The sequence below is a fragment of the Chiloscyllium punctatum genome, chromosome 10 (assembly GCF_047496795.1).
Source record: "Chiloscyllium punctatum isolate Juve2018m chromosome 10, sChiPun1.3, whole genome shotgun sequence".
Lineage (NCBI taxonomy): Eukaryota > Metazoa > Chordata > Chondrichthyes > Orectolobiformes > Hemiscylliidae > Chiloscyllium > Chiloscyllium punctatum.
In genome coordinates, this window is record NC_092748.1 from 47,985,873 (window position 1) to 48,009,406 (window position 23,534).

At 38.8% G+C, this 23,534-nt stretch overlaps 1 protein-coding gene across 2 annotated transcripts in view; it reads right to left on the reverse strand.

Annotated features, from left to right (window-relative positions):
* Positions 1-1,714: 1,714 nt before the first annotated feature.
* The window catches only part of dnajc10 (DnaJ (Hsp40) homolog, subfamily C, member 10), a 72,566-nt gene continuing 50,746 nt past the window's right edge, over positions 1,715-23,534 (reverse strand). For both annotated transcript variants that reach the window (XM_072579061.1, XM_072579062.1), the window contains exons 20-24: positions 16,276-16,329; positions 10,772-10,919; positions 7,394-7,516; positions 6,043-6,159; positions 1,715-2,537 (exon numbers count right to left, since the gene is read on the reverse strand). In XM_072579061.1, coding sequence (XP_072435162.1) covers positions 2,526-2,537; positions 6,043-6,159; positions 7,394-7,516; positions 10,772-10,919; positions 16,276-16,329 — 454 coding nt within the window. In that variant the 3' untranslated portion in view covers positions 1,715-2,525. The remainder of the gene's footprint in view (positions 2,538-6,042; positions 6,160-7,393; positions 7,517-10,771; positions 10,920-16,275; positions 16,330-23,534) is intronic.

A 23,534-nucleotide genomic window follows, 5' to 3' on the forward strand; every position in this document is an offset into this window, starting at 1 on the left:
GGAGTAAAGAAACTAGGAACCAGCAGCAACTGCAAAGGTATTAGATTATTTCACTTCAAATGAGCAACCTTCCTCTTAATATATACTTACTAATATCAGCATTATTTGGTAGCAACAGATGGTTAGCTCTAGCCTGTAGTAAGGACTTAGTAAAAGTAGCAGAGAAAGATCAGCTTTGATGATGCATGGATTAAAAAAAAAATCATAAATGAAGCCAGATGACTTGGACACTGTCACACAGAAAGCTCTTTGTTGTGCTAAAAGTCAGGCATAACTACACTGCAACATTAGAGACCTGGAGCAATAGCTCAAGTCCTTATGGTTAACAAGTGTCAAGGAAATGCACGACATAATGGATTGAGAGGCTAATTGATTCTGTTAAGACGTTTTCTGTCTAGACCTCTATAACTTTAGGAATTTGTATGTGCAAAATACCTTCAAAGCCTAGCAGACAGAGTCATGTGTGGTTTTGATAGTTCAGTATTAATTAGGTAACATTGTGATATTGTGTTTGATAAAGTTTATTTTTACTGATGTCCTCGCTAGGTATAAACTATCATACAAACCATGCAAGAACTTTTCAAAAAAAAAATTTAATTCTAAACAAGATGGACTACCAAGCTTGTATAAAGAAAATAGGTTTTCAGATACCAAGCAATAAAAAGGTGTTTTTTTTTCCAAAAATGAAATATTCCTTTAGTACCGTTCCATTCAATAGAGTAAGGCCAGCACTGTTTTTAAAAAGAAAAAATCTTTCAGTGACTGTTCTCCCTAATGAATCTAATTATCAGCAATTTGGTGATGGTCAGGTAATATGTGAAGTAGAACACCAAATAAAGAAAGAATCAATAACTTGTATGAACCATATTCCTATTTTATTATGCTGTAACTATAGAAAACTACAGTAAATGCAACAATTACTAAAAAATGTAATTGTTCCAATATTATCCTTTCTGAACCTTGCATGTGTGAATGGATAAAGGGTTTATACATTCCAGAATACGAGAGTAGAATTTTCTCTGGAGTTACCATTAGGTTGCTTGTTTAGTTATTTCTTTTAAGTGCACTCTGCGTCACAACAAAATTAAAGTCGAAAAAGTTAAGATTTACTTCAGTTGACCTGAATGCTTCGAGGACTAATTAACACTATTCTGAAGTGATTTAAGGCATGTGTGAAATGTTCAGTTGGGAAACAAGTATGTTAAACTAAACAAAACCAAAACATGAGACGAGATGCATTGGACACAAAATGTAACTCGCAAAGTAGTTAAAAGTTCATTCTGGTTAGTGTTTGTCCAATATAAAATGCCAGTCATTGTCCCCTGAAGTAAAGCTGCAATATATCAATATAAACACCCAGATTTGTTTTTTGAATGGATTTAACAGTTAGCAAAATGCTTCAAATGTCCAAAACACTGACAACATCTCAATTCCAACTGTGCCATAATCCTAAAATCTACATTTTTCATGGCAAATATCAAGTACTATATAAACCAAGAGCAAGCACTTCATTGCTCGGAGATTTTCCTACACAGCAAGAGAGTTCAATTGACTAATAATTATCCTCTTTCATTACACAGATCTTAAAACCATGTCAGAAGTTTAATTGCTGAAATATTTTACAATTAAAATTCATATTATAAAACATAATGAACTGCCTGAATTTTAAACACTGGGTCATATTAAATAGAATATATGATGTCCAAGCAATAGATTTCAACTAAAATCCTAGAATTTATTGAAAGTAGCCACAGCTACAAATGCATTGGTTGCTCAATTTATAGAGGAATGTTCACTAACTTTGCTCAGTTTTTAAAACAAAATAATTCCACAAACATTAAATAAGGAAACTATATATGGAATACAATCCAACAAAACCAACAAATGTGGAAAATGAATACAAATTTAATTGGGTTCACCAGTTTCAGCAAAATCATGTGCATTACTCCCAACTATTTTATTCAAACATTCTACACACAAAAAAATCAAATATCTGTTACTGTCAAAACAATCCTTTCCAAATAATATATTATCATCAGTGCATAATAATACCAGTGATCTCTTCAACTTGCTACAGATAGCAAAACATATTACAGCAGAGATGGCTGGTAGTGACAAGTTTCAATTTCTCAATTCATCTATCATGTTAAAATGAATGGAGTGATGCTTCTGGGAGTGGAAATATGTTCAAAACAAAGTTTTAGAAATATTTTGGGATAGTTGGACAAGGGATGTCAAAAATATTACTATATAAAATTTCAACATGATAAAATGTGCCAAAATATGTAGTGAGGAAGGAACTTTGATCAGTTTGCCAACAACGAACTTGCTTAGGTGCATCATTTTACAGTTGTTCATCTTGTTTTAAAACAGGTGAATAACTTTGTCCACAGAATGAGTTTTATCTCATACTCCACAATCAAATTAAATGTTATGTTAAAATCTTATTTGCTTTGTATATTTCAGATTTCTGTTGCTGCAGATTTCCAGCTGACATTGAGGATCAATCTACAGAGGTCACAATTTTATAATTCATCCTGAAATGGGAAAGCAGAATTATAAAATGCAAGGAAAACATTACCTAAAAACAAAAAAGAATATATACATCAAACGCAATCAACAAATGGAGTGCTTATTCTTTAACATAGTTAACATTTACTAACTTTACCTTAAAATTGAAGCTGAAAGGTTTCTTGCATTCTAAACTAAAGAGAGCCAATCAGCTTCAGAAATTGACAAATACAATGAAACAGGTTTTCACTCAGAACTAGTAGCAGCTGAGCTGAAAAAAGTACCAAAATTAATATTTAAATTTTAGAAAATGGACAATTCAGAATCATAGTCATTTTGAACTCAGTTTTACTCTTGATAGCATTCAAAAATCTGGAAGAATTAAATCAGAATGACTACATTGGTGATTTATCAATCTTGGAATCCAAAAGAATAAAAAAGGGACAAATCAAAACAGCTATTATTGGAACGGCAGTATAACAAATTTAATCACTTGCAAGCGACACATTTATAGTGCTAGAATAAACATCTGGAATTCATTACAGCAATGCAGGAGCACAATTGCCACAAAGCCTACAGCAATTTGAGAAGGCGCCACCATTACTTTCTCAAGATAACCAGGCATGGCCAATAGGAGTGGCCTTGCCAATTTTTCACAATAATGGAGAGTAAATAATTTGTAAAAGCAATTGACATGAATTTGTAAGTGGAATAGAGCTCTTGTCTGGTCATAAACTTTTCAGCAACATTGCTCCATTCAGCAGATAAGAGATTAAATTCCTGTTGCACCAACACAATGTGAATTTTGCAATGTAAACAGATACTTTTATTATCGGTTGAAAACAGTGAATTATTCTCAATCAGAAGTTAAACGTTTAATTTTCAGTGGCTTTTACTTCTTGAAAATTGGAAACTTACAGTAATTTAAGTACAGAGATAACCAATTATCAAAGTAGGTACTCCTGGAATAGAAGTGTAACCACCTCCTTTACATCAAGACATCGAGACTTCATCTCTGGTGCTCTTAAATGGAAATAATTATTCATAATATGGTCTATTGACAAATCAGACAATGTTCCCTTGACAAATCAGTGACAATGAGCTGTGCAACACTTAAAAAGAAAGTTTTTAAGCTTTTTATTAAAAAAAACATTAAAAGGTGCTATACAAATGCAAGGGTTTATTCACTGTCTGTATCAAATGAATTATTCTCACCCAAGGATGTAATGATGCTCCTTGCCAAGTATATCCTTGGCAAGGAGCAGAGATTATGAAACTTCAGTGGTTGTCATTCTTAGATTACCCATGCTGGAATACATATATTTATATATATCCCTATATATGATTTTGTTGTTTTTTATTCAGTGCAGGATCATAAATTTTCAACACTTTCAAAACTGCCCTTTCAATTCTGATTTAATTCTTCCAGATGTTTGAATGCTTTCAAGAGCAAAACGGAGTTCAAATATGAGCAAGATACTGGGGTTCTAAAGCAAAAGGGATTGAAACCCTTCATAAATCATTGTCTTCTTGAGGGGAAAAGGAGGTAGTAATTAGAGAAATGCAGGAAATAGTATTAAATGGGATAATTAATCTTATGTTTCAAGAATTTATTTGAACATTTATAACTTGAAGCAAACAATAGGTAGCAGCGGGAATGCAGCACTTTTCCACAATGCATGCTTACAGTTCAATTTGATTTTTACATCATGTAAGAACATAAGAACTGGGAGCAGGAGTAGACAATTCAGCCCACCAAGCCTGCTCTGCCATTTAATACGATCATGCCTGATCTCATGTCTGCCTCAAACTCACTTTCTTTTCTGCTCCCCTTAACTCATTAAATGTATTCACAGTCCTAGTATCTCAAGGGTCAGAATTCCACAGATTCACATCCCTTTGAGAAGTGTAATTTCTCCCCATTTTGTTTTAAATCTGCCACCGCTTAGCCTAAAACTACAACCTCTTGTTCTAGATTGCTCCACAAGGGGAAACATTCACTCTAAGTCTACTTTATCAATCCCCTTTAGCATTTTACATCCTTTATTAGTTCTCTTTTCATTCAAACTCTAGCAACAATAGCCCTAAACTGCTCAATCACTCCATTATACATGCTGGATGACCAAACATAAAAATCCTGGCTTGAACAATTCAAGTCATTTCATTGGGCAAGATGAAATTTCAAAATCTTGATCTTGAAACTCTTCCCTTACTTTTGGTTTTTCACCTGTCTTAGGAGATAAAATAGATTGGAAAATAATTGTGGAAGTTTAGATATCACATGGCTTGTCGGAATAAATCAGTGATTTAAATTCCTTAAATGTATTCCACATTTTCTTGGGTAAACACAATTTCTGTCATGTACCATAAGTACACACATTTTTAAAATAAAATTCATTTGAGAGATATGGGTGTCGCTGGCTGGACAGCATTTTTATTGTCTGTTACTAGTTGCTCTTGAGAAAGTGGTGGTAAGCTGTCTTCTGAACTGCCACAGTCCATGTGCTGTGGGTTGACCCACAATGCCGTTAGGAGGAAATTCCAGGATTTTGACCCAGTGACAGTAAAAGAACAGCGATGTATTTCCAAGTCAGGATGGTGTGTGACTTGGAGGGGAACTTGCAAGTAGTGGTGTTCGCACGCATAAGCTGTCCTTGACCTTCTGAATGGAAGAGGTTGAGGCTTTGGAAGATGTTGTCTAAGAATCTTTGGTAAATTTCTGCAGTGCATCTTGTCAATAGTACACACTGCTGTTACTGAGCATTGATGGCAGAGGGAATGGATATTTGTGGATGTGGTGCCCATCAAGCGTACTGCTTTGTCTTGAATGATGTCAAGCTTCTTGAGTGTTGTTGGAGCTCACCCATCCATGCAAGTGGGGCATCTTCCACCATATTGCTGACTTATGCCTTGCAGATGGTGGACAGGCTTGGGGAATCAGAAGCCAAGTTACTTACCACAATATTCCTAGCCTCTGACCAGTTCTTGTAGCCAGTGTGTTTATGTGGCGAGTCCAGTTGAGTTTCTAGTCAATGGTAACCCAAGGATGTTGGTAACGAGGGATTCAGTGAATGTCAAGGGTTGGAGGTTACATTATTTCTTATTGAGATGGTCATTGCCTGGCAATTTGTGTGGTGCGAATGTTACTTGACACTTGTCAATCCAATCCTGGATATTGTCCAAATCCTGTTACATTTGAACATGGATTGCGAACATCCCCACTCTGATCTTCTGATGTACATTTGCACGTGTTTGGAACAAGCTGCAGTTGCCTGCACATCTTAGTCTTCTATATATAACAGGGATTCAATTAAAATTGGCTTCTATTGCAAATATGAATGTGGATAAGTGATCAAAGACAGCTTTTACTGCACCACAATTTGGCATGGGTTATATTACTTAAAGGTAACGGAGGGAAATTCTTGTAAATTCATGAAGTTTTTCACTAATAAAACAAAGAATTCTATGTTGTTCGGTGGTTACAAATTGATCTGAACTTTTTAGAAGAAATGCAAACAATACGTTAGCTACCTTTTTAGCTGAAAATGCATCTTTTAACTTTGGTTGAAGCTCCTCCAATCGCTTCCTCAGCAACTGGGATATTGTTTTTGCTTCTCTACTGTTTATATATTCTCCTGCAGCATTTTTCTGAAAGTCAAAAACATCAAATAGTTTGCAAAATCAAACAATAAATACTAGAGAAAAATAAGAGTTGAGCATATGATGTTGCAATGGTTGCAAACATGCAAGGACAGAAGAGGAAAATGCATGATTCACTATCATGCAAATGCTCATGGTCACTGAGCCACGAAGATGAAGCACTCACGGATGCTATGTATTTGCCTACATGGATGAACAGGATGGGAATTATGTTATTAAAAAAACAATTAGAACCAGATGCTGTCTATCTGACTCTTTCAAAGCACTGGTAGACTCCCCTTAAAAAGTTATTTATTTATTTGGTGTATAATGCTCTTGGAAGTGAAAGGCAGTAGGGAAAAAAAAAGGTCAATCTCATACTTACTGATTCATCTAGCTGGGAATGTTGACAAGCGCAGGTATTGAGAAATAAAGAAAAAATACAAACTATTTTCCGATTAATGAGCTGGTTGTTAGAAAAATAACTTACACAGTAATAACAGATATGCAAAACAATTAACAGCCCACTGGATTCAGGAATAAGGTGTCAGTTGCGAATTTTCAGAACTTGCTGGCAAATTTATGCTGTTTGTTTTGCATGCAAGGTATGTTACTCTCACCCTCCCCATTAATTTTTTAGAACTTTTTAAACAATTTACTCAAACTTTCACAGAAAGTTAAAGGTTTTTAAAAAAAAATTCTTGGAATGCAAGTGTCACTGACAAGGCCAGAATTTATTTTTCATCCCTGAATGTTCTTGTGGTGGTGGTGGGTGGTCATCATTTTGAACCGTTGCAGTCTGGTGTAGGTAGGTTTCCTGCTGAAGGATTTCGACCCAGTGACAGTGAAGGAATAATGTTATAGTCCAGCATGTGACTTGGAAGCAAGCAATGTTTCCACATGAATACTAACTTCCTTTGTTCAAAGTGATGGGGCCAAGGGTTTGGAAAATGTTGTTGAAGGAAGCTTAATGCGTTGCTGCATAGAACCTTCATATGGTGCATATTGCTCCCTCTGCATGCTAGCCATGTGGAGGGTGAATGTTCAAAGTGATGGATCAAGTGCCATTAAATGATAAATGGTTAATCCCAGTCTAGTTGTTCTCTCACCCAGTTATCCTGCTGGAAGTGCAAACTGATACAGTGCAAAATAAGTTTTGAACAGAGGATACAGAGTAACGTCTATCTATCAGTGTGCAATGTGTGATGGCTGGTTCCAACAAAGACATAGCACAATTGTTTACCTTCTTTTCTCCTTGGAATGGATAGAATTTAACTGTAGGGTAAGCTCTGATACCAGCTGTTTGACAAGTGTGCGGGTTACTCTGACAGTCCACCTTCCCTGCTTTAATTTCACCTTCAATTGACTGTTTTTAAAAAAAAAGTTGACAAATGTATTGAATGTGCAAATAATACACATACTAGAAATGAAATATGAACATAAAAAGCTGGAAATTTCAGCAGAAAAAGCAGCTTTCATGGCAAAGGAAACAAAGTTACTTTGTCACCAAAGGTCTTTACCCTGATAGTAACAAAGCTGGCTTTGTAATTAGGCATGAGACAAAAGCAAAAGTTTTGCACAAATTTCAAATGAAACCTGGCACTCTATATATCCTCAAAAACACTTACTTGTACCTTCGTGTTGTATTGTCAAAGTATCACAGGCATTCAATATACGAAGATGTATTAACAGATAATTTAAAACATCAGTAAACTGCGCAGTCAGGAAGGAGAGATCCCATCCGGAATGAGACAGCCTGAGTGAGTAATACAGTTTGGGAAATTTGGAGCTGCGTGGGAATTCAGTACAGAAGGCAAAGAAGTAGTTTTTTTGGCTCACAATTTGTAAGTGTTGTTTTAAAACAAGAAAAACTGAAGCCCAAGATCAGGGGCTCAGTATCAAAACAGGGATACTGCAAGTACTTTGGTTGGTAATAGCTGCTAATTTGACTTCCCAATATAGATTACTTTCAGATTGAAGGTTAATAGGAGAAATATTTACAGTTACCAATTAAAAGACCAGTAGAAAATTTTCAAAACACATCAAGAACTAATAAGGTCATTTGATATTCCAGGATTGGCTGACTGGCAGAAGGCAGAATGTGGGGATAAAGGAAGTCTTTTTTGGGATAGTAGCCAGTGACTAATAGAGTTCCGCAGGGGTCCATGTTGGAATCACCACAACCCACGTAACACATTAATGATCTGGACAAAGGAACTGAAGACATTGTTGCTTAGTTTGCAGATACCAAAAACAGATGAACGATCAGGTAGTGTTGAGGAAGCAGGGAGGCTGCAGGAAGACTTGGACAGTGGGCGGGAAATGGCAGATGGAATACAATGTCAGGAAGTGAGAGGGGTTATACACTTTGGTAGGAACAATACAGGTGTTGACTATTTTTAAAATGGGGAAAGACTTTGGAAATCTGAAGTAAAAAGGGAACTTGGGAGTTAGATTAAATTGACAGTTGGCATTATGTTATGGCCTTGTTCTTTGTACTTTTTTTTTGTTTTGATGGTTTTTTTAAAAAACTATTTTAAAAAAGCTTTTCAATAAAAATATTTATTAAAAAAAAAGAAAGATAAATGCTATGTTAGCATTCATTTCAAGAGGGTGAGAACACAAGAGTAGGGATATACAGCCTTAGTAGTATGAGGCTTTGGTCTGACTGCATTTGAAATATTGTGAGCAGTTTTAGGCCCCTATCGAAGAATGGCTATGCTGGCATTGGAGATGTCCAGTGTAAGCTTACAAGAATGATCCCAGGGATGAAGGGCTTGTCATGTTAGGAGCGGTTGAGCACTCTGGATCTGTATTCGATGGAGTTTAGAAGGACGAGGGAGGATCTCATTAAAAATTACCTAACTCAGAGGATGTGGAAAAGATGTTTCCACTAATACATGGGGCTAAGTCACAAGGGTCCAGCTTGAGAATGAAGGCATAACCCTTCAGAACTGAGATGAGGAGGAATTTCTTCAGCCAGTGGGTAGTGACTTTGTGGAACTCATTGCCACTAGAAGGGTGTGGAGGCCAAGTCACTGACTATATTTAAGACAGAGATAGATAAGTTCTTGATAATAAGGGAATCAAATGTGATCAGGAGAAGTCAGGAGTATGGGCTTGAGAAATACATTAGCCATAATCAAATGGTGGAGCAGACTCAAGAGACTCAATGGCTTAATTCTGCTTCTATATATCTTTATACTATCAATTATATAAATACAAGAGCATATGTATATAAAAAGAATCACACCAACTGTAAGACTCTCACTGGTAATGAAAGTTGGATAATTATAATTTTAGAAGACAGAGATTAATATTCAGCAGCAACCAACATTGCCCTGGTCACTAATTTATATTTTTGTACTGTTTACGTTTTCTGGACAAGAGGCATGAAATTAATTGACGAAAAATGCACAGAATCCAGTAAAGAAATTAATGATGCATGTACTACCTAATTAGAAGAAGCACCACGACAGAACAACACTTATTTTCTTTTAAAATTCCATTTAAAATGCAAAATTTGTAATGCATTTGTTTCATCCTTTACCTACATTATTGAGGTGAACTGCAAGAATTAAGTGCATGAATAAAACGTTATTAAATTGCTTTTATAATTCTTTTAGTAACTTTGCATACTTTGAGGACAATAACTTTAGTTTACACGTTTGGACTAAAATGACATATTCTGCAATAAATGCTTGAAGAAGCAACTTCCTGTTAGTTGTGGAACTGAAATCAGCTCTCATTTCTAATGGCAGAATTAAAAATTCTGATCTGTGATCTATAATGCAGCTGTTTGCAACATTTGTTGCAATTAATGAAAAACAAGGTGGCTATAAATTTAATTTTCTTTTATTCATGCATTGGGGGTATCACTGGCTAGGTCTGCATTGGTTTCCTATCCCTAATTGCCAAGAGGGCAATCAAGAGCCAACCACATTACTGTGGGTCTGGAGTCATATGTATATTAGATCAGGTAATGAAGGTAGTTTCCTTCCCTCAGGACATTAGAGGACCAGATAGATTTTTCAGTCAATTGACAATGAATTCATGGTCATCATTAGAGTTAATTTCAGATCTTTTAAAAAATTGAATTCAAATTCCACCATGATGTGGCAGGATTCAAACCCAATGGCCCCAGGACATTGAGGTTTCTGGATTAACAATCCATCGATAATGTCACTCGGCCATCACCTCCCTTTTATCTAACTGTAAATTCAGGCTAAATACACAACGCAATACAATTTTCAGTTGTCAAACAGGCTGTGTGCACTCCTATTTTTGATGGTTCTGTGTTCCTGCTAAAAAATGCATTTTAAAAATGTCTTTCATTTGTACAGTGAGTCACTTTCAAAATGGATGTGATGTGAATTTGTAAACAGTTTAATTTCATTTAATAACTTTAAAATAATTCAATATATTCAGAAAACTAATAAATACCTCCTGTCAAGTATAAAGTGTCTGTTGTCTGTGCATCAGTTTTTTGGACAACTGCCTAATTTCATTAAAAAGGATAGCGTAGAAAGACCAAAAGCTTCACCAGTATTAATAGTGCTTATTTCCCTAGAGTTAAATACTTTTGACAAACTTTTGTAAATGTCTATTATGTGATTCTTACCTTAGCAAGAAGCTCAAACTCAGGAGCAAAGTTCTGGCAAGGGCCACACCATGGTGCATAGAAATCAATTACCCAATGGTCCTTTCCTTTTAATACTTGTCGTGTAAAATCTTCCGGTGTTAATTCTACAGAGGTTTGCGGAAGAAATCTGAGCAAACAAAAAGAAGTTAAAGATGTTGGTCAATTAAAATATTGTAAGAGTTAAACAAAGGAATGGCACTCAATTTCATGAGAAATCAGTGAGCCACTCCATTCAGGCCCTTGTGCTTGTTCTTCCATTTGATCAGATCACAGTTGATCTGTACTTTAATTCTGTTCTTCTACCTTTGATGGATACCCTTAACAACCTCATAACAAAAAAAAACAATTGATCCCAGCCTCCAATCTTAATTGACCCTCAACATTCATAGATTTTTGCAGTAAAGTTCCAGATTAATTACACTTTGAGAGAACAAAGTGCTTCCTTAGTTCACTCCCAAATGTTCAATTTCTCTCTGGAAAGAAGGAGGAAGAGAGACCTGATCAAGGTATACACAATAATGACTGGTATAGATAGAGTCAATAGCCAGAGACATTTCCCCAGGGCAGGATTGACTGGTACAAGGAGTCTTCGTTTGAAGATTTTAGGAGGAAGGTATAAAGGAAATGTCAGAGGTAGGTTCTTTATGTAGAGAGTTGTGACTATATGGAATGCGTTGCCAGCTATGGAGGTGGAGGCAGTGTCATTGGGGACATTTAAGCGACTGCTGGGCATGCACATGAATAGCAGTGAGTTGATGGGTGCATAGGTTAAGTTACTATATTTTACGTTAAGATTAAACCTCAGCACAATATCGTGGGCCAGAGGGCCTGTTCTGTGCTGTACTTTTCTATGTTCTATGTCCTAAAGTTGTGCTTCTTCTACCAGAATCCCCAAAGGACACAGTTTCTCCACACCCTTCTCTCTCGAATATAAATCTTTTAAAGATTTTGATTGGATCATCTCAACCTTTTAAAACTCAAGAAAATGCAAACATTTCAAACAGTGAAATTCAAATTCAGATAACTGCAACTCTGGCTATGGCAAAGTTGTCAGCCATTCCCACCAGCAGAATAGCAAATCCTATTATAGCTCCAAACTGGTAACTCTGGATTAGCTGAAATTATGCTCATGTCAAATGATTGTGCCAACCAGAGGTGCAATGACGCCATGCTGATTGTGAAATCATGGGAAAACGTGGTGAAGGCTGCAAATTAGTCTCGCCCAAAAGGAGCGTGCACCAAGTGACATGTTTAACGTGGGTGAAACTGGACTGTTTTACTGTCTTTTACCAGATTACTCTTCAATGTTTAAACATAAAATCTGTAATGGTGGAAACAGAAGCAAGAAATATCTCACTGGTACAGTTGGTGCCAACAGAGGCATCAAAAAGCAGCTGCTTGTGTAAAGAATCCAACCAGGGAAGGAGTGAAACTGGACCTGGTTTTGGGGAATGAGCCCAGCCAGATGAGTAAAGTTTCAGTGGGGGAGCATTTCTGGAGTAGTGACCGTAATTCCATAAATTTTAAGATACTCAGGGATAAGGATAACAGCAGTCCCCAGGCAAAGGTGAACTACAACAATATTAGACAGGGATTGGAGAATTCTGAGAGGAGGCGCCTGTTTGAGGGTACATCCACATTGGACATATGGGTGTATCCCAAGTGGCAATTGCAAGAGCGGCGCATTCTTGCGAGAATGAAGGATAGGTACGGCAAGTTTTGTGCACGTTGGATGACCAAGGATGTTATGACCTTGGTCAAGAAGATAAAGGAAGTATATGTGAGGTCTGGGAGGATGGGAACTGATGAAACTCTTGAAGTATACAAGGAAAGCAGAAAGGAACTTAAATAAGGAATTAAAAGGGGTCATGAAAAGTCATTAGCAAATAGAATTAAGAAGAATCCCAAGGTTTTTTTATACATATATAAAAAGGCAAGAGGGTAACCAGGGAAAGGGATAGTCCACTTAAGGACAAAGGAGGGAACCTACGTGTGGAGCCAGAAGAGGTAGGCGAGATCCTAAATGAATAATTTGAGTTGGTATTCAACAAAGAGAAGGAATCGGTGAAGGATGATCTCAGGGAAGGCAGTGTTGAATTTCTAAGCCAAGTTGCTATTAAAAAGGAAGAGGTGTTGTGAGTCTTAAAAAGTATTAAGGTAGATAAGTCCCCAGGTCCTGAAGGGATCTATCCCTGAATATTGAGGGAAGCAAGAGAACAAATGGCTGGTGCACTGACAGATATCTTTGTATCCTATTTGGCCATAGGTGAGGTCCCATAGGACTGGAGAATAGTCAATGTTGTCCTATTGTTTAAGAACTGTAGCAGGGATAATCCAGGAAATTACAGGCCTGTGAGAGCATCGTGTCAGTGGTAGAGAAAGGAATTTTTCTTGCAAACGTTTTGTCCCCTGTCTAGGTGACATCTTCAGTGCTTGGGAGCCTCCTGTGAAGCGCTTCTGTGCTGTTTCCTCCGGTATTTATAGTGGCCTGTCTCTGCCGCTTCCGGTTGTCAGTTCCAGCTGTCCACTGTAGTGGCCGGTATATTGGGTCCAGCTCGATGTGTTTGTTGATAGAGTCTGTGGATGAGTGCCATGCCTCTAGGAATTCCCTGGCTGTTCTGTTTGGCTTGCCCTATAATGGTAGTGTTGTCCCAGTCGAATTCATGTTGCTTGTCTTCTGCGTGTGTGGCTACTAAGGATAGCTGGTCGTGTCATTTCGTGGCTAGTTGGTGTTCATGGATACGGATCGTTAGCTGCCTTCCTGTTTGTCCTATGTAGTGTTTTGTGTAGTCCTTGCATGGGATTTTGTACACTACATTGGTTTTGCTCATGTTGGGTATCGGGTCCTTCGTTCTGGTGAGTTGTTGTGGGAGAGTGGCTGTTGGTTTTTGTGCTGTGATTAGTCCTAGTGGTCGCAGTAGTCTGGCTGTCAGTTCAGAAATGCTCCTGATGTATGGTAGTGTGGCTAGTCCTTTGAGTTGCGGCATGTCCTCGTTCCGTTGTCTTTCTCTTAGGCATCTGTTGATGAAATTGCGAGGGTATCAGTTTTTGGCGAATACCTTATATAGGTGTTCCTCTTCCTCTTTTTGCAGTTCTGGTGTGCTGCAGTGTGTTGTGGCCGTGTGCTGCAGTGTGTTGTGCTGCAGTGTTTTGAATAGTGTCTTGATGCAACTTCGTTTGTGTGTGTTGGGGTGGTTGCTTTCATGGTTTAGGACTTGGTCTGTGTGTGTGGCTTTCCTGTAAACCTTTGTGGTGAATTCTCCGTTCGGTGTTCTTTGTACCATCACGTCTAGGAATGGGAGTTGGTTGTCCTTTTCTTCCTCTCTAGTGAATCGGATTCCTGTGAGTGTGGCGTTGATGATCTGGTGTGTGTTCTCTATTTCTGTGTTTTTAATTATTACAAAGGTGTCATCAACATATCTGACCCAGAGTTTGGGTTGAATTTGCGGTAAGACTGTTTGTTCTAACTTTTGTATTACTGCTTCTGCTATGAGTCCAGAGATGGGTGAGCCCATGGGTGTTCCATTGATTTGTTCGTATATCTGGTTGTTGAATGTGAAGTGTGTTGTGAGGCACAAGTCCAGTAGTTTAAGTATGCCGTCTTTGTTGATAGGTTCAACGTCCTGTTGTCTGTTATGTCTGTCCAGCAGGTTGGCTATTATTTCTCTGGCTAGGGTTTTGTCAATAGAGGTGAACAGTGCCGTTACATCGAATGAGACCATAGTTTCTTCCTTGTCTATGTGTATATTTCTGATGATGTCCAAGAATTCCTGTGTTGATTGTATAGATTGTCTGGATCCGCTGATCATGTGTTTCAGTTTCTGCTGTAGTTCTTTGGCCAGTTTGTGTGATGGTGTCCCGAGCACCCGAGCTACAAATCTTCTCCTAAACTTTGAGTGGTAGAGAAATTATTGGAAAAGATTCTCAGGGACAAGACCTATAAAGCATTTAGAAGCAAATGGACATATTTGCAATAAACAACATGGTTTGTGCTGAGGAAGAGGTCATGCATCATTAAGTTGACTGAGTTTTTTTGTGGCGGTGACAAAGATGATTGATGTAGGCAAAGTGATTGAAATTGTCTCCATGGATTTTAGTAAAGCCTTTGACAAAGTCCCTCATGACAGACTAATACAAAAGGCGAAGTCACATAGTACTGGAGTGGGCTGGCAAGATGGATATCGAACTGGCTTAATCAAAGGAGACAGAGGATAGCGGTGGAAGGACACCTTTTAGAAAGGAGGATTCTGATTCATAAGTCTAATTAGTAAGTTTGTGGATGACACAAAGATTGGTGGATTGTGAAGATTGTCAGAGGATATAGCAGGATATAGATCAGTTGGAGGCATGGGTAGAAAAATGGCAGATGGAGTTCAATTCTGCCAACTGTGATGTGATACATTTTGGAAGGACAAATACAGGTGGAAATTATACAGTGAATGGCAGAACTCTTCGGACTATAGATATGTAGAGGGATCTGGGTATGCATGTCCACAGATCAGTGTAGGCTGCATCTCAGGTAGATAAGGTAGTAAGGCTTATGGCATGCTTGCCTTCATTGGAAAGAGCATTGAGTATAAGGGTAGACAAGTTATGCTGCAGCTTTATAAAACGTTTTATATGTCATACCTGGAATATTGCATACCGTTCTGGTCACCACACTACCAGAAGGATGTGGATTCTTTGGAGAGGTTGTCCAGGATGTTGCTAATATGGAAATTTTAGGTATCAAGGTTGGATTAACTGGATTTGTTTTCACAGGAATGCAGGAGATTAAAGGGTGACCTGATAGAAGTTTATAAGATTTTGAACAGCATGGATAAGAGTGGAAAATATGAGGCTTTCCCCATCCCTCCCCAGAGTGGAGGGGTCAATTACTAGGAGAGATAGGTTGGCAGGGAGGAAATGCAGTTTAAAAGACTTGTGTGAGGAAAGATTGTCACACAAACAGTGGCAAGTGCCTGGAACGTGCTGCCACAGAACAGACACAATAGCAGCATTCAAGAAGCACCTGGAAAAATGAATAGGAAGGGAACAGAGGGATATGTATCCTGTACGAGAAGACAGCTTTAATATGGAAGGACAAAATATGTCATTGCAGGCTTGGAGGGCCAATTGGCCTGTTTCTATGCTGCACTGCTCTTTGTTCTGAATGGAAAGTCCAAGAAGCCATGCTGCTTTGTGAATTTCAAGCCACTAACCACACAGAATGAGCTAAAAGCAGCTGGATGACCTCTAGCATTTGAGGCCTTGATCTGGAAAGAGGTCAAAACTTTCCTCTTCAACTGATGCTTAAATCACTCGAATGATCCGAAAGAGTCCAGTGAATGACCAACCACTCACCTGCCTGTTTTCCTAGCTAAAGCCTCAAAGGCAAGAGAAATGCGCCATGTAGTGTGAAACAGTTAAGTGTTTGAATGCTTTAACTCTTTACAAAGATTACATTACAGCTTCTCACATTCACCCAAAATATGGAAACTTACCCCAATGCCCATGACCTAAGTGACTCTGCATTTCTGGACCAACCAGAATACCTACTGTGGGAAGAAATAGGAAATTATTACAAATTGTAACTTCAACAAAAAAGATAGAAACAAAATAGTGTACATTCATATGATTTTATATTGCTTTTATTATTCAGACACCAGAAGTTGTTTTGCTATTCGGTGCAGAAGACTTTGACATTGTTGCCCTTATTGTTTTTTAAAAACTTTGAACTTAGTCTTCCCAGATTTGGTCTTTGCCAGGATTACATGAATTTTCCCAATAAGGTCAACTCCTAGGAACTGAGTAGGTTCTGCTAAAGCGAAGATTCCCTAAAGTTTGACCGAAACAGATCTGCCCTAACAACTAAATCCCTCCATTTCTTATTGTGCGCGTCTTGGAGACCACATACCTATTTTAAATCTCCTCCCACCCCAAATCTCTCCTTGGACCTTTCTGAAACCTCCTCAGAGATCCTAAATTTTCTCCAGAATCAGACACTGGACATGTTCCTTTCTGACTATGATTTCTCAAAACATGGCTCCCTCTACCCCTAATGCCTGTTACTCTCTCAGCTCTCAATCAAACTCAGTTCTACTTTAGCAGAACTGAGTAGGTTCTGCTAAAGCTAAGAGTTGATCTTACTGGGAAAACTCATGATAGGAGTAATCCTGGCAAAGACTAAATTTGGGAAGAGTAAGTTCAAAGTTTTTTCTTAAAGTAAGGGCAAGTAAGTTAGGAGTGTTCCTAAAGTTAGCTAACACTTGATATCCATTGATATATCAGACCATACATCTGAAACAGATTGATTTAACAACAAATTTATCATATGACATTACAATGAATAGATTCCATCAAGAGTTATTTCAAGTGTACTTCCATTTGCAACTGAACTATATTTATTGCCATATCATAAACAGTATTGTATGCAATTTGGCGACTGTCCTTAAAACTGGGCATCCCTTTCCAAACTCTACATGCTCTAACCTAGTGTCCCTTTTTATGTCTCAATTCCTATCCCCCATTGTGCAGGTCATGTTCTTCAGTCCTCATTGTTGCTTGCTCAGTAGTGTTCATCACCATTATCCAGTCATCAATCTAAATGCTCATTCTGCATCCCTTAGGATACCTTCTCTATCCCCATTGTTCCACATAGGCTAATTTCCTAAATTTCTTTCCAAATTCACCCAGCATAATTCTTTAAGGACCCACCTAATCTTCCAACTTTTCAATTTTGTGCTCTATATAATGATTCACCAGTCATAATCCCTTATAAAATGTCTGACAACATACAAATGCATCTTTCTCCACATAAAATCTCATTTTAGTGGAACACGTTGATATACTGGCTTGCGCTGAAACTAGCTAAGCACTTCAGATTTCTTTTAACCTAACCTAAGCTTGATGCCTGACTTTGTGTCACACCATATTCCCCAAATAAACTGTCGTAGTCTCACAGTGGCTTTCTTCCCTCATTCTCCAACTTGTTTTCTTAATTTTATACATTTTGTTCCACTAGCCATTCTATTTATCCTTCATAGTTCAATTGTCTCTTTTGGGCCTTCCAGAGATTTTCAGCTACCACTCTCAGCAACATTTCATTGAACGTCGAGGATCTCTGAGGAGGTTTCAAAAAGACCCAAGGAGAGATCTGGTGTGGGAGGAGATTTCCTTTCTGTTCAGTGCTTTGCATTGAATTACTCAAACACCTTTTTTTTTTCCATTTGCTAACTTTTCTGATTTGTACACCTCTCAATTTCACCAACCACATTAACAGTCATTCACATTCCCAGATGGCCCTTTCAAAACAAAAGACAGTCATAAATGGTGTCTGTTGCTGACTAGATACTTTACAAGCACATCTCTATCTCAATTCTCTGACATGCTCTTGATCTGATTTCCTTAGCCTCTAATTCACCAGCAGCACTGAATTCACACCTCAACTGTCTTGCCACCACTACCACAGTCATAGATTCTCTTACTTATGTTTTATTCAGTTTTGCTGAGCCACTATTCACCTCATATACACCTAACTGCAAACAATTATAGTGTGCAAAAGATCCTGCTGCTTTTTAAATATTCATTTGACTATGATAGTTGTTGCTGTACTACTCCAAGTTTTTAAGTCCATTTTTGATCAAAGCCAGTTAATTCTCCAAAATTCTCATAGAAAGCACTAATCATTAGATTTTTTTTTTCCTCAGTTTCCATAGTTCCCAAATACAACTCAGACTCAGAGTCATAGTGATGTACAGCACGGAAACAGACCCTTCGGTCCAACCCGTCCATGCTGACCAGATATCCCAACTCAATCTAGTCCCACCTGCCAGCACCTGGCCCATATCCCTCCAAACCCTTCCTATTCATACACCCATCCAAAAGCCTTTTAAAAGTTGCAATTGTACCAGCCTCCACCATTTCCTCTGGCAGCTCATTCCATACACGTACCACCCTCTGTGTAAAAACGTTGCCCCTTACGTCTCTTTTATATCTTTCCCCTCTCACCCTAAACTTCTAGTTTAGGACTCGCCTTCTAGTTCTGGACCCCCCGACCCCAGGGGAAAGACTTTGTCTATTTATCCTATCCATGTACCTCATCATTTTGTAAACCTCTATAAGGTCACCCCTCAGACTCTGACGCTCCAGGGAAAACAGCCCCAGCCTGTTCAGCTCAAATCCTCCAACCTTGGCAACAGCCTTGTAAATCTGTTCTGAACCCTTTCAAGTTTCACAACGTCTTTTCGATAGGAAGGAGACCAGAATTGCATGCAATATTCCAACAGTGGCCTAACCAATGTCCTGTACAGCCGCAATATGACCGCCCAACTCCTGTACTCAATACTCTGACCAATAAAAGAAAGCATACCAAATGCCACCTTCACTATCCTATCTACCTGCGACTCCACTTTCAAGGAGCTATGAACCTGCACTCCAAGATCTCTTTGTTCAGTAACACTCTCTAGGACCTTACCATTAAGTGTATACGTCCTGCTAAGATTTGTTTTCCCAAAATGCAGCACCTCACATTTATCTGAATTAACCTCCATCTGCCACTTCTCGGCCCATTGGCCCATCTGATCAAGATCCTGTTGTAATCCAAGGTAACGTTCTTCGCTGTCCACTATACCTCCAATTTTGGTGTCATCTGCAAACTTACAAATGTACCTCTTATGCTCGCATCCGAATCATTTATGAAAGTGGCAAAAAGTAGAGGACCCAGCATTAATCCCTGTAGCACTTCACTGGTCACAGGTCTCCAGTCTGAAAAACAACCCTCCACCACCACCCTCTGTCTTCTACCTTTCAGCCAGTTCTGTATCCAAATGGCTAGATCTCCCTTTATTCCGTGACATCTAGCCTTGCCAACCAGTGTCCTATGGGGAACCTTGTTGAATGCCTTGCTGAAGTCCATATAGATCACATCTACCACTCTGCCCTCATCAATCCTTTTTGTTACTTCTTCAAAAAACTCAATCAAGTTTGAGAGACATGATTTCCCACACACAAAGCCATGTTGACTATCAGTCCTTGCCTTTCCAAATACATGTACATCCTGTCCCTCAGGATTCCCTCCAACAACTTGCCCACCGGTCTATAGTTCCCTGGCTAGTCCTTACCATCTTTCTTAAACAGTGGCACCACATTAGCCAATCTCCAGTCTTCCAGGTTCACCTGTGACTATTGATGATACAAATATCTCAGCAAGAAGCTCAGCAATCACTTGTCTAGCTTTCCACAGAGTTCTCGGGTACACCTGATCAGGTCCTGGGGATTTATTCACCTTTAAGCGTTTCAAGACATCCAGCACTTCCTCCTCTGTAATATGGACATTTTGCAAGGTGTCACCATCTATTTCGCTACTTTCTATATCTTCCATAACCTTTCCACAGTAAATACTGATGCAAAATACTCGTTTAGTATCTCCCCCATTTCCTGCGGCTCCACACAAAGGCCGTTTTGCTGATCTTTGAAGGGCCCTATTCTCTCCCTAGTTATCCCTTTTGTCCTTAACGTACTTGTAAAAACCCTTTGGATTCTCCTTAACTCTATTTGCCAAAGCTATTTCATGTCCGCTTTTTTTCCCCTCCTGATTTCCCTCTTAAGTATACTCAAAACACAAGAAACTCTCGAACATTTCTGACTGCATCATAGTTGCTGTTTTTTTCTGACTCTCTTCAATTCACAAGACCTTAAAAGCCTCTCAGCTCTCCATTTAACTGTACCATCCCTCACCTGCTATGTGCAGTTTATCCCCGTCAGCTCATGTATTCCAAAGCAACAGAGCTAACACTTACTCCCATGATCTCCTCCCAAATCCTGACTACCCAATTTCATCTCATCCTTTCTGATATCCACTCCTCTATTGGCCAAGCACCATCAAGCCAGTGGCATTGCTCTCACTCCTTAAGAAGCCGATTCTAAAATGGCCTTTAACTCCTGTTTGAGTTCATTTCTTTATTATTCCCTCCACGCCTCTGAAACAGTCATCCTTACAATTGTACTATCCGCTCTGATTCTCTTTATACAGGTCTCACTAACCTGGTGGCTACCCAGCTGCAATATACAGATCAAACAGTACTTTGGTTTTAATTTTAAATGTACATAACAGGGGGGGAAATTTTCTCAGGAAAGGGAAAATGAGCATAGGCGCTGTCTCTTGCCCAATAGCTTGGAAACATGAGGTCATCTTCCAGATGCAAGCCAAACTTAAAAGAAAAAGAGGGAGAAGTGAAGAAATAGTTTTAAAAAAACAAACAAAAGCAGAAGTTTAGATTACTTACTTACAGTGTGGAAATAGGCCCTTCGGCCCAACAAGTCCACACCAACCCTCCGAACAGCAACCCACCCAGACCCATTCTCCTACATTTACCCCTTCACCTAATACTATGGGAAATTTAGCATGGCCAATTCACCTAACCTGCACATCTTTGGACTGTGGGAGGAAACTAGAGCACCTGGAGGAAACCCACGCAGACACAGGGAGAACGTGCAAACTCCACACAGACAATTGCCGGAGGCGGGAATTAAACCTGGGTCTCTAGCACTGTGAGGCAGCAGTGCTAACCACTGCCACCGTGCTGAAAAAGCTCAGCAGGTCTGGCAGCATCTGTGAAGAGAAATCAAAGTTAATGTTTTGGGTTCGGTTTCCCCTGGAAAAGTTTCGGGCTCACATGACTGAAAGCAAGGTAGTTACTGGAGGGACAGAGGGAATGGGAGAAGGAAGCCATAATTGGAGAGTTCTCAGGGAATTATGGGTCTACAATTGGTGACAAAAAACAGGAGCGTGCAAGGCCATAGACAGATTTGCAAAGAAGAATGAGAATATTACAAAGAATTTTAATTAATTAATTATAAGTAGGCAATGCATGTCAATTAGCTTGGGTTTGACAAAATATCTACCTTGTAATTTAGGATACAAACAGAGTTTTGCTTGTACTTACTTTTATCCAGGGATGAAGATAGGAGGCAGGACAAGAAAATAAATATTGTTATAATTATAAGGGAAGGTACAACCATTTTACACTCTTGAGAGAACAGGTAGCAGTTTCTGAGTTTACAGTTTGTAGACAATCTCCCAAAGTCACAGAGGTGTGAAAGATACTGGGTTGGAAACAGTTACACTTTAAAGTTTTCATTTATTTCTAAGATGAAATTAAGGTGTAGAACAAAAAAATAGCAAATCAACATTTCTACCCTAATGCAAGGTCAACTGGACACTCATTGCCATGGAGGAAGGCAAAGAAGGCCACGTTTGTGATCAGATTATAAAAGTTTCCTGACAAACTAATGAAAATCATAGTCAGGCACTAGTTCTGTGGTTAGCAGAGAGAATGGAGCTTCATGAGCTACTACACTGGTTCAGAAGCGAGATAGTCTCTAGTTGAAGATACACAGTCTGCTATTACCAAAGGTTTCCGAGAGATTCGTCTTGGTAACTGCAGCAGAGGGGGGCGGGGCATCAGACAGACGATACAGTTGGTTCTGATATAACGTGATTGTTCTGTTCTCATTATCAGAAAATTGTGTACCATTTAAACTAATGGGGCTGGAATCACCATTGTAGCCAATACAGGGCAAGGAAAGTTCACATTCGACAAATAACAGTCTAAATTCTTCAATTGTGTTAAAGTCAATTTGCATTGAAGCAACACATGTTTTAGCAGAGCCAACTGTAATGCTAATGGAGGATTTAAGGAGCTCACGAAAGCATCAGAACATGTTTGGAAATAGTCACTTGAAGTACTCAGTCAAGTGAGAAATCAGGGTCATTATATACTAGCAACAACTGCAAACTTTGTTGCAAGAACTGCAACTCCACAGAGAATGCAATGTATGATAAAAATAAAAAAGGGAATGTTAATCTTTGGGGTGTAAAGTTGTTGACAAAACAAAAATAATACTTAATCAATAGAGCATTTAGCCCTTTGTTGCATTGAACATTTTAAACGTGATATCATATTTTCAGCTATCAAATGGAAATTTGAATATCTTCTTAAAAGTCAAGGTCTCGATGTGAATCTAAACAATTTAAATTATCAGTTCTGAAGACAGAAAAACTATGTACAATGGTTTCAGCAGGATGCTGGCTATGACAGGAGATTGTGATGAATAATGCCATGAAAGTGGTAGCAAGCAGATTCATGATGCACAGGAATTGGAATCAGAAATTCTGCTCAGAGGGTCAAAAAGAAAGAAGTTGTGATTCGTCCAAGGTTGAATTTTTGGGGACCAGTCAGACAGCAGAGAGACAGTGAAAGAGTTCAGAAAGGTGGTGGGTAAGCACCATGACTGTAGAACACAGAACACAGAACAATACAGCGCAGAACATGCCCTTCAGCCCTCGATGTTGCGCCGATCTGTGAACTAATCTAAGCCCATACCTCTACACTATCCCATCATCATCCATGTGCTTATCCAAGGATTGTTTAAATCTCCCTAATGTAGCTGAGTTAACTACATTGGCAGGCAGGGCAATGCCCTTACCACACTCTGACATCGATCTTAAATGTATCAGCCATCAATTTGGAGCTGTGCCCCCTCGTACAAGCTGATGTTATCATCCTAGCAAACAGACTCTCACTGTCTACCCTATCTAATGCTCTGATCATCTTGTATGTCTCTATCAAATCCCCCTCTTCGCCTTCTTCTCTCCAATGTGCACAGACTCCTGTCTCTCAGCCTTTCCTCATAAGACCCTCCCTTCAGGCCAGGCAACATCCTGGTAAATCTCCTCTGCACCTTTTCCAATGCTTCCACA